Raw genomic sequence first — 19,783 nt, 5'->3', positions numbered from 1 at the left:
ATCTTAATCTTATGGGCACACATATATCAGTTTCTTTCATTTGCTGTAGTGTCTTGATCTGAACTCTGAAGAGGACTTAAGGTCCTCAGAGGCTCTTGATAAGGGAGCTAGGAGGCAAGCATTAGACCCCTGGTAAAGCCAAGAGAGACTGATGTAGTGTCCTGTGCATTCTTGCAGCAGGAGCTACTACATTCAGAATCAACCCTCAGACTAAGAGGCAGTTTGGCAATGTGTTCCAGTGCAACACAAATTTAACTTTACCCATGACGGAGTACAGCCTCTATGGTTGCTACTGTGACTATGCCACCAGGACCAATGTGTTGGCAGACTTAGACAGGTGAGTGTTCCATCTGGGTGGAGACTGGAGGGTCTGGGTTGGTGGGGACAGGACACAAGCAGGACATCTCATGAGGCAATAATATGAGGCATGCATATTCATCATATATCATGTATTTTTTTATTTAGTGTTTGCTTGTTTTGTTTTCAGACAAGGGTTCTCTGTGTGGCCCTAGTTGTCCTAGAACTCTCTGTGGAGGCCATGCTGGCCTTGAACGCAGAGATCTTGCAGCCTCTGCCTTCTGAGTGCTGAGATTTAAGGAAGGCATCAGCACCCCCAGCATGTATCTTCACCTCTTGTCATGTAAAGAAATCAGTCAAAGAGGACCCTGGATCTAGTGGACCCTGAAACAGAATGTGTGAGATATAAATAGTGTACAATGCTGGATTCAGGCACCAGACTAGGGCAAGGCCAACCATCACAGCCACCATCAAAACATTAGCATTGACTTTAAAATGTTAGTGAAACTTTGGAATATATAATTTCACTTTGTTCCTGCAGCTTTGTTTAAAAAATCACTTTTCGGATACAGGCTCTCACTATGTATCCCTGGCTGATCTCAAACTCAGAGATCCATCTGTCTCTGTCTCCCAAGTTCTGAGAATAAAGGCTAGTACTGACCACACTCCACAGAAATGGCTTTCAATGAATATGTGCTTGATAGAAATCACAGATTTTTGAGCCTGAGGAAGGTTACTTGTGGATCATCACGTTTAAGTCATCCTGACAGGTTTGAGAAAGACTGCAGGTGTGAACTGACCTCCTGTTGGTCCATTTCCTCCCTCAGCTGTTCCTTCCTATCTCCAGGTGCTGCCAGATTCGTGACAACTGCCACAATCATGTCAAGAAGCTGGAAAACTGCAAATCCCTCATAGACAACCTCAACATCTTCTACTCATACTCGTGCTCTGGGAATGAGGTCACCTGCAGGGGTAGGTTTACACTCCGGGACCTCTGGACTCTGGGTGGCCCTGTATTGGTTGCCTTATGGAGAGCCTGCTCCAAGGACACCTCCAGGGAATGCAAGAAGGTCCACGAATGTGGAGAAGGCTTGGGAAAAGTTCTTATGTATCTGAGGGCTAGACTTTGTCTGTCTGAGGGGTAAATAATAAGGAAACACACATGATTTCTGATGATAACTTTCTTTTTTACTTCAACTTAAGAAATCCCCTCTCTTAAAATCTCTGTGAAAGTATCTCTGTCTCCACACAGTTACATCTCTTTACATAGTTATATTTTCCAGACACACACACACACACACACACACACACACACACACACACACACAGCCCCCTCTTCTCAATGAAAACCTCTTTCTCTCTCTTCTGCCTAGCTATTCATGTTCTCTCCCCAGCTCCTTCTACACACACACTGACACACACACACACACACACACACACACACACACACACACACACGCACCCTCACTCACTGCTGCTCTTTCCACAGTTCCCTCACCCAGCTCTTCCTTCATGGTAACAGCTTATACCCAGCTCTGCACAGCTGTCTCTGTCCACACCTCTGCCGCTGCTGCCTCACAGCCAAACTCTGGACAATTGTAAGTTACATTTTCAGGGCACTACCCATTCTCACAACACAAGATAAGTCACATAGTTTCTCTTAGGCTAGGAATGTCACACTGACCCATGCACACAGCTCTAAGATAGTGGGGATCCCAGACAGTAAACAATTGGCTGAACCTTGAGCTGTCAGGGTCCGTGCAGAAACAGAACTACACGAAGGAGCTAAGTCTCAATGTAAACAGCCTGGCCGGGATTAGCAACGACAACACCTGGCAATTAGTCTTTGAGCATTTTCTGCAGGGCAGTTTAGTCTGTAAAAGGCTGTCTTTGGGACTGAGAATTCTATGTCAGTCAGTGTAACATAAAATGTCCTAGTATTGTTTCTATACATCAAAATTATACAGCCTAAACAGAAATCATCTTCCAGAACATCCACAGCTATAAGTGTACCCAAAGATGGAGTATATTCCTGAGATAAACACACAAACAGTGGGAAAACAGCCATAGCAGTTCTTAGCAGAGAAATGTAGTGGCACATGAGAGAAATTACTGACAGAAAACAATTGGTTCCCACAGCCAGTGACCCCCAAAGCCTTGCCAGGTGGGACTCCCCATCAGGTGGGTCTGGTGGGTCCATCTGTTAAACACTAGTTGTCACTGCAGTGCATTCCCACAGCCCCTGCAGCCCTGGTGTGGTGATATACTGTGCATCAGATAAGGTTTGTCTGAGGATCAGAGGACAGAGGCAGCCACTAGATTAAACATAGAGGTCCAGCAGAGGTGGTTGTTTTCTGGGTTTTACTATTAAATATTTGTGTCTATTGATTTTTATGTGTAGGAATGAGTTGGCATTTCCTGTCTTCTTCAGTCACTCTCTACCATGTCTTTAGAGCCTGAATCTCTCACTGAACATGACACTCACCTTAAGGTAGTCTGACTGACCACTAAGTTTTGGGGGACTGGTGTTCCCCACTTCCCAGTCAAGTTACAGATGCCCCAAGCACATCTTGCTTTTTACATGGGCTCTGTGCCTTCTAGGTCAGGCCCTCACACTTTTATGACAACCACATTACCAACCACAATGTCATTCCAGCCCACATCAAATAATATTTTTTATTATAAGTGTGTTTCAGCAATTTGGACAACTCAATGTCCTTTTGTGTGCTTTGTCTCTCAACCCAAAGGCTGTACCCTTGGGAGGACCACTGGTCTTTTGGCTACAAATTGCAGGGAGCAGGGTCAGGGGCTCCATTCAGCTTCCTTTCCTGTTTCTCTCCAGGCAGAAACAACACCTGTGAGAACTTGATCTGCAACTGTGACCGCCAGGCTGCCATCTGCTTCTCCCAGGCTCCAAACAACAAGGGGAACAAAGGTATTTACTGTTAGACTTGTCACCTCAGTGACTGCCTACACCATCACTGCCTGCCTGGTTGTGGTCACTACTCGCTGTGCCCTCTAATAAAGCTCATCTAGAAAGAAATCAGCTTTGGTGATTGTATTCTTTGTCTATGGAACATAACTATATCCCCAGAGAACATCATTTATTTAGCCCTGGAAGTTGCAGATTAATAGGAAAGATGTTTCCAGGGAGCAAGCACCTTGAAGAGTGAGTGATGAGCAGTTTTCAGAGGCAAGCAGAACTCTTTTTTTTTTTTTTTAGAGCAAAGTTATTGAATATATTTTAAATATTGGCAAAGTGAAATTACAGAGATTAAATGCTTTACTTAGTCACCCGTATTTAGTTGGTAAATTGGCTAAGATTTACATCACTCTTCAAATTGAGTTCAAGGCAAACTTGGTCTAAAAAGCAAGTTCCAGGACATCCAGGACAGTTGCACAAAGAAGCCCTTTCTGAAAAAAGAAACTAATCAATCAAAATAAAGAAGAAGCCAGCCTGAGATACACAGTGGGTGGGGGGGACAGATAAGGAAGGAAAATGGAAAGGAAAGGGGGGAGTGGAGCTGTGGGAAGCAAAGGAAAGAAAGACAGAGAGTTAGGAGGGGAGGGAAGAGAGAAAGATGCAGTGTCACATGGGCACTAAAGGGATCATCTTGTCTCCAAAAATACTAAACTTGCTGGGTGGTGTCCATGCAGGCCTTTAATCCTGGCACTGGAGATGCAGATAGGTGGATCTCTGCAAGTTCAAGGCCAACCAAGTCTATAGAGCAAGTTCCAGGGCATGCTCCACAGCCAGAAAAACCCTATCTCAAAAAACAAAACAAAACCAAAAGAACCACCTCCCCAAGCGGGTGGTGGTGGTGCACGCCTGTAATCCTAGCACTCAGAAGGCAGAGCCGGGCAGATCTCTGTGAGTTCGAGGCCAGCCTGGTCTACCAAGTGAGTTCCAGGAAAGGCGCAAAGCTACACAGAGAAACCCTGTCTCGAAAAACTAAAAAAAAAAAAAAAAAGAACCACCTCCCCTCAAAAAATATTGGACTTGAAGTGCTTCTGCTGTGTGCTCTTCATAAGAACTTGATATAGGGACTGGAGATATGGTTCAGAGGTTAAGAGCACCCTGCTCTTCCAGAGGTCCTGAGTTCAATTCCTAGCAAGTACATGATGGTTCACAACCATCTATAAGAGATCTGGTTCTGTCTTCTGGTCTGCAGCCATACATTCAGAACACATAATAAATAAACAAACAAATAAATATATAAATCATAAAAAAAGAAGTTAGATGTAGGAAACCACACTGGACTGTCAGTAAAAGACCTGAAGGCAGGATTACATCCTGGTGACCTTCCAGTCTTCACTAAACACATGCCACAGGACAATGTCCTGCTAAAGCACACAGCAGCCTAACTTTTTGAACAGACAAAATAGAACACATCTTCTCTACCTTTGCATATCATGAGACCCCAAAGGTGAAGCCAGGTTAATTTCTGTTCCCTGGGCAACCATATTTAGGAATAAGCTGTCTCATTGTCTGGTTTGAGGCTATGTGGCTCACATTCTCTCTTTCTTTTAGTGAACAGCTGCCCAGTTCTCCATCTTTCTACCCTCACTCCCATCCCCACAGGTATCTCAAAACCCAGGCCTTGCCCCTCCCAAGGTCAGGCCTGATGAGTCACAGATGCAGTTAGAGCATCCTGAGGAGGCAAAGTTTCTGGTAGTAGCTGGTAGTGGCTGTGCAGAGTCTTGCTGGAAGGGTAGGGGGTCTTGAGCATAGAAATAAATTCAACTCATCACCTACATGGTTTTTATCCAGGGAAGAGGTGAGAAGTGGGAAAAAGTGGTGCTGGGTTGCTGAGTTAGATGGTACGGGAATGATGGCCAAACCCAGAGGCCAGATGGTGTTGTCTCAGCAGATGGTGTTGGCTGGCCACCATGTGGTTGCTGAGAATTGAACTACAGTCCTCTGCAAGAGTAGAAAGTGCTCTTTGTAGCACGAATCTTAGAAGGTCATATTAATAAAAAAACAAACGTAGAGCTGAGTATTGGGGTGAATGCTGGAAGATCAGAGAAGCAGAGCAAGCCACAGCTACCTCACCTCGACAATTCCTCAGCTGATCCTGTTTCCTCAGACTGGAAGCCTCTGAGTCCTCATCCAGAATGAATCTCAGTTGAACTGCGGCTCAAAAGCCTAAAAGCACTCGGGAGACAGAGCCAGGCAGATCTCTGTGAGTTCGAGGCCAGCCTGGTCTACAAAGCAAGTTCCAGGAAAGGCACAAAGCTACACATAGAAACCCTGTCTCGAAAAACCAAAAACAAAAAAACAAAACAAAACAAAACAAAAAAAACCCTAAAAGCTTAACTAGCTCTAGTTCCTGGTTTTCATGTCTTATATACCTTTCTGCTTTCTGTCATCACTTTCTGGAATTAAAAGCATAAGTCACCATACCTGGCTCTTTCCAGTGTGGCTTTGTACTCACAGAGATCCGGATGGATATTTGCCTTTGGTATGCTAGGATTAAAGGCATGTGTGCCACCATTTTCTGGCCTCTATATCTAGTGGCTGTTCTGTTCTCTGACCCCAGATAAGTTTATTAGGGTGCACAATATTTTGGGGAACACAATATCACCACATTTCCCCTTTTTGTCTAAAATTTATAAAAGCTTATAACTAATACAAGAAAAACTATATCTAATAAGTATATACAATATATACAGTCAAGAACTATATTAACAATGTCTAGTCCATTAACATTTGACAGATTCAGATAAGATACTCCATTATATATATTAACAATGTCCAGTCCAGTAACATTTGATAAACTAAGAAAAAAATTCATTACTTATCTTGTTTGAAACAAGTAGTTCATTTTTAAAAGTAGATTCAATAATCTCCCTTTTTATATTATCATATCCACATTCTCTCTTTTTCTTTTCACAATAGATCCAGTAATCTACCTTTTGTCATTTTTATATTTTCTCCTTTTTTCTTTTTAGAAAAGATTCGATGATCTGCCCATTTATTCTATTTTCTTCATCTTTTTTCTCAGAATAGATTCAATGATATACCTCATATCTATATTCTCTTTTTTCTTTTTCTTTTTTTCAAACAAAAACTCTGAATCTAATCTCCTTGTTCAGCTTTTTTCCTGACCACTAACAATTAACAACTTGTAACCTACCATGATAAACAATTACAATATCCATAACTCATTAAACAACCAAAAACCACCCCCCACACACACACCTCTTGGGAATATGGGCATTTTTTTCTTAAAATTACTTCCTGCTTTCTGGGGGTGAAGACATCTTTAGGGGAATCTTGAAAAGAAAATAATTGGGTTAATTGTCAAGTCCTGAGAGAGTTAGTTATATCATCTGTCCAGTCTCTGCATAATGGGGAAGTGCAGGGCTTGTCTCAGGTCCTTGCTCAAGTTGTCTGTGAATCTGGATCATCTCAGCTAGCCATCTCAAAATTGTCCTGAGCAGTTTGTAATCCAGAGTCAATCTTTCTGTGGTGTTAATCAGCTTAATGGCTTTACCATAGTCCATGTGGAATCATTGTTATCGGCTCCTGTCATCTTTTTGAAGATTTAAAAGTTGCTGTTAGGCATGGTCATGGTTCTCTGCAGATTTTTTTTTGGTGCCTCCTCAGTGGTTTAAAGTAATCACAGTCTGATAAATGTCTGTCTCTTGGAACCACGAATGTTCTTCCCTAGAAGAGAATATCTTCACAGCGATTTTTCCCCATCATTTGTCTTGCCAAACTTTTCCAAACTGACCTTTGCCGATGCTTTCTTGTAACACGATGGTCCTGGCAATTCTCTGAACAAACAGAAGTAAACCCTTCATTCCAGGTAGCAGCATCACCACAGTCACCAACATGATGAGAAGAAGCCAGCAACTTGGAGCAGCAGCTGCTACCTCCATGGTCTCACCACCACCGTTTGTGGCTCAGCCCTGGCCAAAGTTTCTCCTTAACAAGCCTCCTAGGCTGGCTTCAAACTCAGGATCCTTCCGCCTTGAACTCAAACTCAGGATCCTCCTGCCTCTGCCTCCTTCAGTAAATCCTATGGGCATGCACCACCACAACCGGCAGTGTGGCTCCAGTCTGAGCTGGTATCCAACAAGTAGTGTAGCATGAATCTTTTTTATTTCTTTTTCTTTAAGAAATTTCCTACTCACTCCACATACTATCCGCAAATCCCCCTCCTCCCTCCTCCCATCACCCAGCCCTCCTTAACAAGACACTCCATATCCCCATATTCCCCAAATTGAGGTCTCCCATGGGGAGTCAGCAGAGCCCAGCACACTGATCCTAGGCAGGTCCAAGCCCCTTCCCACTGCACCAAGGCTGTGCAAGGTGACACACCACAGGCACCAGATTCCAGAAGCCTGCTCATAGACCAGGGACAGATGCTGATCCCCCTGCCTGGGGGCCCCCCAAATGGTTCAAGCCAAACAACCATCTTCCATATCCAGAGGGCCTAGTCCAGTCCCATGGGGGCTCCACAGCCACCAGTCCACAGTTCATGGGCTTCCACTAGTGTGGCCAGTCACCTCTGCACATCCTCCCATCATGATCTCAATGTCCCTCACCTGCAGTATCTCTCCTCTCTCTCATCAATTGGATTCCCAGAGCTCAGCCTGGTGCCTGTCCAGGGATCTCTGTATCTGCCTCCATCTGTCACTGGACAAAGGCTCTATGATGACAGCTAGGTTATTTGCTAGGGTGGTCACCAGAGTCCAGCATCCTCTGGACCACTGCCAACAGATCAAGTTGGGGTCAACCTTGGTAGCACAAATCTTACGAGTTCTTGTTAATAAAAACAAACCTGGAGCTGGGTATTGAAGTGAATGCTGGAAAATCAGAGAAGCAGAACAAGCCACAGCTCTTATGTGCTGAGCCAGGACTATTATACAAAGAAACTCTGTCTCCAAAAACAAAAGAAAATAAAACAGAAGCCAGTATGAGATAATGGGGGTTAGAAGGGACAGAAAGGGGAAGAAGAGGGGAGAGATGAGATAGGTTCAGGAAAGGAGGGAGGGGTGTTGTGGAATATTATTTGAATATGGTTTACTTTTTTTTACACTGTGGAACACTTGTTTTAATTATGAAAAGATGTTTTGCATTATTTTATATTGCATTTGTTTAACTCTGTGAAACTGTGTCATTTCATTGGTCTAATAAAGAGGTTAATAAACAATTGCAAGACAGGAGAAAGAATAGATGGGGCAGGTAGGCAGAGAGAATTAATAGAGGAGAAATCTGGGAAGAGCAAGGAGAAGAAGGGGCAAGAGAACATGGAGAGGTTGATGCTAGGTGCCAGCCACCAGCCATGAAGCATGTGTGAGAGTAAGATATACAGAAACACAAAGAGAAAAAACCCAGAGGCAAAAGGTAAATGGGATAATTTAAGTTAAGGAAATCTGGCTAGAAATAAGCCAAGCTAAAGCTGGGCATTTTTAAGTAATAAAAAGTCACTGTGTGTATTAAGTATATGGAGCTGGGTGCTTGGCCCTCCAAAAGAGCAGAGGGACAAAAGAGTAAAAGCGTAAACACCAAGAACAACATTTTGGACTACCAACGTGGGCCGTATCTACATAAGGCCTGAGGAAGCTTTGGGGAAAAAAGAGGATAATGCTCCTTTAAGGGTTTCTGCAGGACAGTGACCCCTTGAGCAACCAGTCCATTAAGTAGGAACAAAAACTAAGTAAAAATATCTGCAAAACAAAAACATAGTGCAAGCATTGGCACTTGGCATTCTAGCGCTCTAGAAAGGTTGAATGCAATTCCTGGTCAGGTGAACCTCCAGTATTGGGCCAAGATCTTTAAGCTTGGCTCTCATGAATGGAGATGTGGGCAGAGCCAGCTGCTAGAGCAGCACAGAGGTCCAAGCCTCACCACTTAGCAGTTTTTTTTGCCCAGGCAGACAAAAAAAAAGGCTAAAAGAAATGCAGTAAAAAGAGATCCAGACATAAAATCTCTAAACAGATTCCAGCGTATTTAACAATGTTGTGTAGGCTTGAGAAAAGAAAAAGGGTACAGCCATAGGGAACAAAATAAATAGTTTAAAAATAGACTTTAAAGAGAGAGTAAAGGTAGCATGAAAGAAAAAAGTCATATAAAGATGGGAAAACACAGGGAGTCTGTATTCTGTATATTAGTAGTTGATTTTGAATTTTTTGAATGCTGATGAGCAAAAGACAGCTGCTGGCCGGCATGGACTTGTGAACAGGACTGCGAAGTTGAACCAACCTACATACTTCAGGGCTATCTTAAATGTTAAAAATTCAAAAAATGTATTTGTCAACTGGATGTAAAAAAAATTATTTGGAGAAGCAATTGCTTTTGCTCCCACTTAAAACAAGAGGCTGTGGATTCCTTTCAAGTTGGTATGGATCAGGTTTGATGGGGAAGACCTCCTGAATCTCGACCGGTGATATGTATGAGCAAAGGTTATACCTGGTCTTCCCAGGACTTGGCCATTTTCTAAAACTTTCTCAGGGACCCCCTAAATATACCTTCTCCCACAGATGACAGGAAACAATCTAGAGAAACTAACAACAGCATTCCCAAGAGTTGGGATATGTGTGTGTGGTCTCTAGTTATTGGGTGGGTTATGGATGTTTGTTATCATTTAGGGGAATATAGGAAAATAGGAAGACAACTGTTAATCTCAGATATTTTGCATTGGCATGAATTTTGGTATATTGATACAAATTTAAAATTATTTTCCACATATTGTATATATGTTTCTACTCTTGTTTTTGTATTGTGTTTATGCAGCTTGTTTAAAAATTCAATATATGCATAAGAAATGGAGTTGGCTAGACAGTGGTGGTGCACGCCTTTAATCCCAGCACTCAGGAGGCAGAGACAGGTGGATCTCTATGAGTTTGAGGCCAGCCTGGGCCACAGAGTGAATTCCAGGAGAGCCAGGAGTGTTTCACAGAGAACCTGTCTTGAAAAGCCAAAAAAAGAAAGGAAGTTAGTAGTTAATCTATAATAACCAAACTTGTAGTCACATTAGGTATGTTGTCAAAGTTAAATAGGTATATTTTAGACAGATAGACAATTTTCAAACACTTCAAAGACCTACAGAATATGGTAATTATGATGTTTAATAACCTAAGCTTTTTTATGACAATAAGACATGTCTGCTCCTGGCAGCACCAGTTTACTTCAGAGAAAATGATGGACATCAAAAAAACTCCATAGGAGTTTGCTTTCAAGATGGCAAAGCTAGCCATTTGGACAAGAAATTGCGTTTGCCTTGACTGCCTGACTGTATGCTGTATAAACAAGAATGCAGGACCCACAGGAAAGTGACTGCTGAACTTTGCCAAAACAAGGCAGGATGGTCCTCCAGGGTTCCTGGTTCCCAGAAGGGTCTGCCAGACATTCCACAGGACACACAAGCTGGTAGCCTGAAGATGAATGCCCCAATGTTTCAGAGGAACTTTGGGTGACTGTCCACGCAGTCAGATGTCTCTGTCATTTCTAGAGTGTTGAAAGTTGCTTGCAATGCACTTCCTGTTTACTCAGGAAATAGTATATCCTTCTGAGGTCTTGGATGGAGTTGAAGAGTAGATAGTTATAGTTCCAGTTTTCCTTAATTATGACAGAAAGTAAATTAGGTATAAAACTTTAGAGTAACTAAGATGGTGTAGATGGTGGAATGTTTTCTCTGAAGTTGCTAAATACAAATGGACTGAATGTTGTAAATGTAATTCCACTTGGTAACTTCTTTGTTGTATATAGGTTTACTATGTTAAACTTAAAACCTTTCATTTTTATTTAGACAAAAGGGGGAACTGTTGTGGAATATTATTTGAAGATGTGTTACATTTGTTTATGCTTTAGAATGTTTGTTTTAATGATGCAAAGATGTGTTGCATTCTTTTATGTGGCATTTGTTTAACTCTGTGAAGCTGTGTTACCTGGCATCTTGGTAATTGCTTTTTCTTGGGTAGACTCTGTTTGCTACTAGCAAGCAGAGGTGTGGCTCCTTTATGAGATGGCTTTCTGCCTCAGTGTTAGTGGCAAAAACCACATGCTCTTTTAAGAGCCCCTGCTACCAAACACTGAAATGGAGTTTATAAGCAGCAGGCAGTATGCTACTGTAGTCGGAAGGTTGTCTGGTCCTGCCCAGACCTGCAGTTGGAATGAGTCTCTCTCACCTGTGTCCTGCAGCTGCTTGGTCCCAAGTAAACACACAGAGGCTTATATTATTTACAAACTGTATGGCCTATGATTTCAGCTTCTCATTAGCTAGCTCTTTCATTTAAAATTAACCAATTCTTGCCAGGCGGTGGTGGCACACGACATTAATCCCAGCACTCGGGAGGCAGAGCCAGGCAGATCTCTGTGAGTTCGAGGCCAACCTGGGCTACCAAGTGAGTTCCAGGAAAGGCACAAAGCTACACAGAGAAACCCTGTCTCGAAAAAACAAAAACAAAACAAAACAAAAGATAAAATTAACCAATTATTAATCTATATGTTGCCATGTGGCTGTGGCATGGTATCTTGCTCCTTGGGTGGCTGGCTCACATCTCTTCTGCCTCTACCTTTCCTCTTCCTGTATCTCTCTTGGATTTCTTGCCTGGCTATAACCTGACTTACCATAGGCCAGAACAGCTTCTTTAATAACCGACCATAGCAACACATATTCACAGCATACAGAAAGACATCCCACAGCATGCTACTTATGGCAGTGTGGACCCAGAAGCTCCCCAGAGTTGGGGAGATGAAAATGGCTCGCGCCAATGCCTCTGCTGTGAAGCTGGGCTCTTAGGGAACCAGGCAGGGCGGAGCCAGTCACCATGACAGAGGCAGAGGTCCTATTGACACTGTGTATCAGTTTAAAGGCTCAAGTGGTCAGAAAAAGATATAGATATGAAATAAAGATAGATTCAGACAAAAAACTCTCTAAAGAGTTTACAGTATGTTTGAAAAATGTGCATAGGCTTGAGAGAGAGAAGGGAAAGGGTAGAAACAGTCATAGATTAAAAAATGATTTAAAAATAATAGTAAATCCCTTAAAAAGGGAATAGAGTAATAAAACATATCATAAGCCACATAAAGATGGAAAATACACAGAGTGTGGATTCTATATTTTATTGTGTTGTCTTTGGAGTTTTTAATTGTTAATGGGCAAATGATGACTGTTGAGAGATATTCAGTTGTGAAAGCTACTAAATTAAACCAACTTATATATTTCAAAAGTACCTCGACTTTAAAATTTAAGTCAAAAGATATGTTACTTTGGGAAAGAGTTTCTGTTTTTATTTCCACAGGAATTGAGAGGCTCTGCATTCATTCTGGATTAAGAAACATCAGGGTTGATTGAGGAGGAAAAACCCCTGAAAAATCTCTGATGGGAGCAGATGGCCCAGATGATCCAATGTTTGAGAGTACCTCTGTTTCAGGTTCCTCTGAGTTCTGCATCCAGAATGGCTTGAAGTCTGCTGGCTGAGATGATCCAGCCTCACAGAATTTTCTAGTCAGGACTTGAACATAATTTTGAATTTTCTCAGAATTTTCTCAGAGTCCCTCAAAGATTACCAGTGTCCCCAGTAAGCAGGAAGTAGTCTAGAGAACTACCCCCACATTCTCAAAAGATGGGTCATGAATATTTATTATCATTTAAGGGGGGTTGGGTACAAATTATTATTGGTAGTAGTGGAGAAAAAAGCTGAATGAGGGAGATTGGATTCAGGGATCTTATTGTAAAAAGAAAAGGGGAGTTATAGAAACATGGCAATGCAAGTTAGGGTAGGAAGTGAATTAGGCACAATTCAGATTCAGAGGGCTGGGAACGTATCCCAGTTGCTAGAGTACTTGCCTAGCATGCATAGAGCCTGGGTTCCACCTGCAGAATTCATGAATTGAGTGTGGTGGTACACACCTGCAATCTCAGCACTTGGAGATGGAGGCAGGATGATTGTCTTAAATCACATAATTTTACAAGCGGTAGATGATATTTGTAGTGTTCCAGGTTTTAGGGTTAAACATCCATGTTTATTGATTTTTATGTACAGGTATGACTTGGCATCCTATGTCTTCTTCATCACTCTCTACCATTTCCTTAGAGCCTGGGCATCTCTCTCTCTCTCCTCTCTCTCTCTCTCTCTCTCTCTCTCTCTCTCTCTCTCTCTCTCTCTCTCTCTCTCTCTGTCTCTCTCTCTCTCTCTCTCTCTCTCTCTCTCTCTCTCTCTCTCTGTCTCTCTCTCTGTCTCTGTCTCTCTCTGTCTCTCTCTCTCTCTCTGTCTCTGTCTCTCTCTCTCTCTCTCTCTCTCTCTCTGTCTCTCTCTCTCTCTCTCTCTCTCTCTCTCTGTCTCTCTCTCTGTCTCTCTCTCTCTCTCTCTCTCTCAACATGACACTTACCTTTAGCTAGTCTGACTGACCAACAAATTGTGGGATCCCTTCTCCTCGTTTCCAAATAGAGTTACAGATGCCCCAAACACATCTGCTTTTTTACATAGGCTCTGGGCATCCTAGGTTAGGCCCTTATGATTGTATGGCAACTGCTTTTATTAACTGTGCCATCTCCCCAGCCCACAACAGAGTCCTCCTGGATAACTTCTATATATATCAAGAGAGGAAAATACATGCTGGGATTGATGAGGCACACCTTTTAATCTGAGCACTCAGGAGGCAGAGGTTGGAAGATCTCTGAGTTGAAAGAAGGAATGATCTGTAGAGAGAGTTCCAGGACAACTAGGGCTACACAGAGAATCCCTGTCTGGAAAGAAAGAAGCAAACAAAAATAAATAATAAATGAACAGGACAAAATACATGATGTTTTGTGAATATGCATGTCTCCTATTCATGTTTCATGAGATGTTCTGTTGTACACTGTCCACCCCAACTCAGATACTCCAGTCTCCCCTAAGATGGAACACTCACCTGTCTAAGTCTTCCACTGGATTGTTCCAGATGACCAAGGCCACAGTAGCAGCCACAGTTGTTGTTCTCTGAGAAGGAATGAATCCAAGGGAAGGTGCACCTGAACACATTGCTGAACTGCCCAAGGTGTAGTAGCACCTGCTATAGGAATGCACAGCACACTCCATCAATCCCACTTGACTTTACCAAGGTCTGATGCCTGCCTGCTAGCTTCCTCCTGACTCCTAATTGCTGCTGCATTGGGAGAGCAGTGAATAGAGGTGTGCGTGTGTGTAAGAGAGAGAGAGAGAGAGAGAGAGAGAGAGAGAGAGAGAGATTGCAAGCAAACACTTGGGACCACTTATAAATGTCATGCTACACATGAGGTCAGAAGACAGCTTTTAGGGAGTTGGTTTTCTCCTTCAACTATGTAGGTCTTGGAGACCAAACTGAAGTCACCAGGGTTGCACAGGAAGGGATCTACCTATTTGAGATATGGAGTTCACCTGTCACCAAGGGTAGCCTCTGACCCTGTAGCAACCTTCTGGCCTCAGCATCTGCAGTGGTAGTATTATAAATGAACACAACTGTAGGGAGTTGGGCTGACTCCCCAGTACTAAGTTCTACAAAGATTGCCTTTTGCATTGCTTGCCTTCTCATTTCTCTCTGTCAGGACAGACAGCCACCACACTGTGAGCTGCCCTGTGCTCCCTGTGTTGAGGAGCTGAAAACATTCTCAGTCAGCAGCCAGGGACAAAGTGACCTTTTAATTCCATAACCCAAGAATCCAACCATCTCTTGAGTTTAAAAGCTTTCCCATCCCTACTGAAGCCTAGGTGAAACCCTAGTCATAGCTAGAGACCTAGAACCAGAAAAACAACAAACACATGCTTACTGTTTTACACTGGTAGAATTAGAAGGAATATGTTGTATGGCCATGCACAGATCATATACAAGGCTAATGGTCAGATCATCATTGTAATGTCAGCATTTGACATAACAAACTTTATCAGCTGAGGAGAAGGTAAGTAAGCCATGATTCAGTCTTCAGTGGAATTCTTGGTCACCATTAAAATGCAAAAGAAGCCAGGTACAGTGGAAAACACACTGTGTAATCACAACACTCTGGAGGCAGATGTAGGTGATATCTGAGTTCAAAGCCAGGATGGTCTAGAGAGTGAGTTCCAGGACAACTATTGCTACACAGCAAAACCCTATGATAAAAAAAAAAATCAATCAAAAAAGAATTGCGGACACAAGCCAGACATGTATGTAATCCTAAAACTTGGGAGCTTGAGGCAAGTCTGAGCTAGAACATTGAATTGGAGGACATCATGAGCCACATAATAAGATTATATAAAAATAATATTATTAAGGACTGGAGAGATGGCTCTGCAGCCAGGAGCACTTCCTGTGCCTGCACAGGACCCAGGCATGGTTCCAGCACCCACATGGCAGCTCACAACTGTCTATCTTCCTGGGTCTGGATGATCAGACCTCTCATCTCACATCTGTAGGCAGTGCTCACACCACAGTTCACAGTCATGCATGCAGACAAAGGACTCATTCACATAAAATAAAAGTAAATATTTCTTAAAAGGACAAGAAAAAGTTGCCAGGGCACCTCAAACCCAAGTAAATGGCAGAGGCAGAAGGGACTTTCTTTGCTTGGGTAGGTGAATGTAGTAGACTTTTCTAAGGAGTCATCTGAGTCCAGACCAAGAGGGTATTGGTATCAGATGTCACCATGGGAGGAAGAAAAACCCCCAACACAGAGGCCATTGGATCCCAAAGGGAACCCCAAACTGGAACTTCAGATGTGATCATTAGGGTAATGTATATTGAAGACAAGGGAGATGCGGTGCACTCAGAGGGAACAAGGATCCTACTTTTGAGCAGAGTGACCCCTAGAAGGAATTTCATCCTGAGTGAGGGAGGACTCAGTGACTTCTCTTTATAGTCCTGTAGCTGTGCCCTGACAGTGTCTAGTCAGCACACGGGCCTGTGACTACTGTGTGTGTAGCACAGAAATAGAATATGTGCACCTTACCCACAGTCCCCACTGGCATATCTACTGTAGATGGTGACAGAGCCTGAATCAGTGCTGTTGCAGAGGCAAAGAGAAAGGGCTAGCTCAACACCTCAACCAGCTCGAGTCAGTGACTAGTAAAGTTCGAAGTCCCTCCCCCATGGATGCTCTGAGGTCATAAGAACATATAAGCATTGCTCCTGGGGTTGGGTCTGAGGGACGCTGACAGTGACATGTGGGCCCAGGCAGGAGGATCTGTCCCCAACAATCCTCCATGTTAACTGTATAAACCAATTGGAAGTCTGTCCTAAGAACTGACACAGTCTATGAAGTATATATAATTACAATTTTGATCTTAAATTAATTAACTAATTAGTTAAGTTATATGTGAGAGAAAGAGTTAAAGAGAGCAAGATTCAGCCCTTGTGTGTACATGTGGTGGTCAGAGGACAGTCTTGTGTAGGAAGGTCTCTCCTTCTACTTTTAAGTGGGTTCCAGGAATCACATTCAGGTCTACAGGCTTGCATCATAGGCTGCATCTTAGTAGCCCACAAACTCCATTTAAAAATTGGGCATGTAGCCAGATGGCGGTGGTGCTAGTGCACATCTTTTATGCCTTTAATGTCAGCACTCAGAAGCAGAGGCAGGCAAATATTTGAGTTGGAGGCAAGCCTGACCTACAGAGTAAATTCTAGGACAGCCAGATATATAAAGAAACCCTGTCTCAAAAAAAAAAAACAAAAACAAAAACAAAAAAACCAACAACAAAAAACCTAAAAACTAACACAGAAAGAAAGAAAGAAAATGCCTAACAGATGTGTCCACAGGCTAATATGATGCAGGCAATCCTTCAGCTGAGGCTCTCCCTACCATTGTGTGAAGCTGACAATCAACCATTGCAGAGGCTGAAGAAATGGCTTAGCACTGAAGAGCGCTTGCTGCCGTTGCTGAGGACTGTGAAGTTCAATTATCAGCAACCACATGGTGGTTGGCAAACAATATGCTGTCCCTATGCCCTCTTGCCTCTTGGTTTGGCCATCTCTCATGTACCCTCTAAATTAGCATCATAGCACCTCCTTTTCCCTACTTCTCATGTCTTCCCTGGATAAAAACTATGTTGGGGATGAATTGAGTTGATTGTCTCCATACTCAAGATCAGGTTTGAACAGTCTAGACTTCCTGAAAGTTGAAAGGTAATTCCTATCAACAAAGCTTACTGCTGGTCTTTTTAGGACTTGGTCATTTTCTCAAATTTTTTCTCTGTGACCCTAAAGATACTTCATCCACAGACAACAGGAAGCAGTTTGGAGAACACGATATCCACATTCCCAAATGGGGTTTGGGCAGATTTTGGTCATTTGGTGGGTTATGGATGTTTATCATCATTTAGGGGAATATAGTACATTAATACAAATAGAAAATTATTTTTACATAGTATATATGTTTCTACTCATGTTTAACAGATTTTTGTATATTGATAAAAAAATTTAAGGTTATTTTGTTACAACATATTGTATGTAGGTTTCTATTTTTGTTTGAGGTATTGTTGTCAGGGAATGTTAGTATTCATACTTGCTCCTTGGGGACCCTCCCATTGTCCTGACCATATCATCTTATATAAAGCTAGTTCTCTTTAAGAGAAGACCCCCTCCTCCTTTTTCTCTTTTCCTACCTCTCTCTCTCTCTCTTCTGTCACAAAACTGTGTTCATCTGTCTTTCTCTTTTTCCCTCTCTTTCTCTGTCTTCCCTTCCCAATTACTAAATCTATGGGTCTAAAAGTTCCAATTAAGTCCTTAAATGTTAACTTCTATTCCTAGTTTGAACTTGTCTCAATGGTTCTCCACTTGGCTAGCAGACATGTCAAAGCATTGGTTGCTGACTGCAATCTGCACCATGAGCTCTGGACTTGCTGAAGGCTCATGTGGACTAGCTTAGCCAACATGATGATTCCCTGACTCTACAGCTGGGCCAGATAACCACATGTTTCTGATAAGTGGCCCTTTGCCTAAATTCCCTGCATACCATTGACTAGCCTTTTAGTCTTGTTGGGCACTGACCACCTACACCCTCTTTCAGCTTGTATCAGCTATAAAAGAGAGTATGTCATCCCCTGAAACAGACTAAAATGGCTAAGTCAAAGAGAAATTCCCGGGCATAGGGGATAAAATGTCTACCTATAATGCCCATTGATATACTAGGAAACTGGAACCAGAGCTGTCAATTGAAAGATTTACTAACTGAAATGGCTCCACAATGAGATAAGACACTTGACCCTCTTTATGTAGAATCAATGAGGCATTATGTAGCCTTAAAATTATTATTTGTATATAAGTCATTCAGCATTATAATCTGGTTGTACTCAAAGATCAGAACAACAGGGCCTTAGGATTGGCAGTAGATGGAGATGCCCTAGAAAAATCTGTTACACATTTAGAGAAATTACTCTCTTCTTTAGCTAAAATAGTTCTCCATGATAGAAATGGCCTTGACCTAAAACTAATTCAATTGGTTTCCCTGGTTATCATTTCTTCAAGAATGGGGCCTAAGGAAGGCCTTAGGAGAACAATGCTGTTTTTACAATAACTACTCAGGGATCATTAGAAACTCCATGGCCCTGCTGAAAAAGTAGATCCATGACAAAGACAGATGCAGCAAGGAAACATCCCTGGTGTCTGTATTAGCTACCCCTTAATGATCTTGCTTTTTTGAACCTTTCTACAGGGGCAGCCTAGGACCACCTGTGGTGGTATTGTGTTCCCCAAAATATTGTGCACCCAAATAAACTTATCTGGGGTCAGAGACAGAACAGCCACATTATTAAACATAGAGGATAGTTAGTGGTAGCACACACCTTTAATTCTAGCATTCCAGAGGCAGAAATCCTTCTGGATTTCTGTGAGTTCAAGGTCACCTTGGAAACAGTCAGGCTTGGAGACTCATGCCTTTAATCCTAAGAAGTGAGCCTTTAATCCCAAGAAGTGAGCCTTTAATCCCAGGGAGTGATGGCAGAAAGCAGGAAGGTATATAAGGCATGAGGACCAAAAACTAGAAGCTTTTGGCTGGTTAAGCTTTCAGGCTTTTGAGCAACAGTTCACCTGAGATTCATTCTGGATGAGCACTCAGAGGCTTCCAGTCTGAGGAAACAGGATCAGCTGAGGAACCTGTGAGGTGAGGTGGCTGTGGCTTGTTCTGTTTCTCTGATCTTCCAGCATACACCCCAATAACTGGCCTCAGGTTTGTTCTTATTAATAAGAATTTTTAAGATTCCTGTTACAGCCACCTGCATGTCAGATGTTTGCACCGGGATTCACAATAATGACAAAACAACTGCAGGTATGAAATAAATACCAACAAGCCTCAGATATTATAATGACAAAATTGCAGGTATGAAATACCAACAAGCCTCAGATATTTTGGATTGGTACAGACTTTTTGTATGATTATAGAAATTTAAAGCTACATTTTATTCAACTCTGGTTTATATGTACTCTATATGATAATAGAAAGTGAAAGTTATAAAAGATCTATTCAGATAAACAAGAGCTAACTTAGAGATTTATACCTATCTCTTTGCCAAATGTTCAACACCAAGCTTCTAGAGAATTTAAATG

The 19,783-nt window shown here is 42.4% G+C and overlaps 1 protein-coding gene across 1 annotated transcript in view; it reads left to right on the top strand.

Moving 5' to 3' along the window:
- The first annotated feature begins 263 nt into the window (after positions 1-263).
- The window catches only part of LOC118572223 (phospholipase A2-like), a 91,348-nt gene continuing 71,828 nt past the window's right edge, over positions 264-19,783 (top strand). Inside the window, exons 1-3 of the mRNA XM_036171666.1 lie at positions 264-337; positions 1,145-1,269; positions 3,140-3,232. Of these exons, the coding sequence (XP_036027559.1) occupies positions 264-337; positions 1,145-1,269; positions 3,140-3,232 (292 nt within the window). The remainder of the gene's footprint in view (positions 338-1,144; positions 1,270-3,139; positions 3,233-19,783) is intronic.

This window comes from Onychomys torridus, chromosome 22 (assembly GCF_903995425.1).
Source record: "Onychomys torridus chromosome 22, mOncTor1.1, whole genome shotgun sequence".
Lineage (NCBI taxonomy): Eukaryota > Metazoa > Chordata > Mammalia > Rodentia > Cricetidae > Onychomys > Onychomys torridus.
This window is presented reverse-complemented; position numbering and strand designations above follow the sequence as displayed.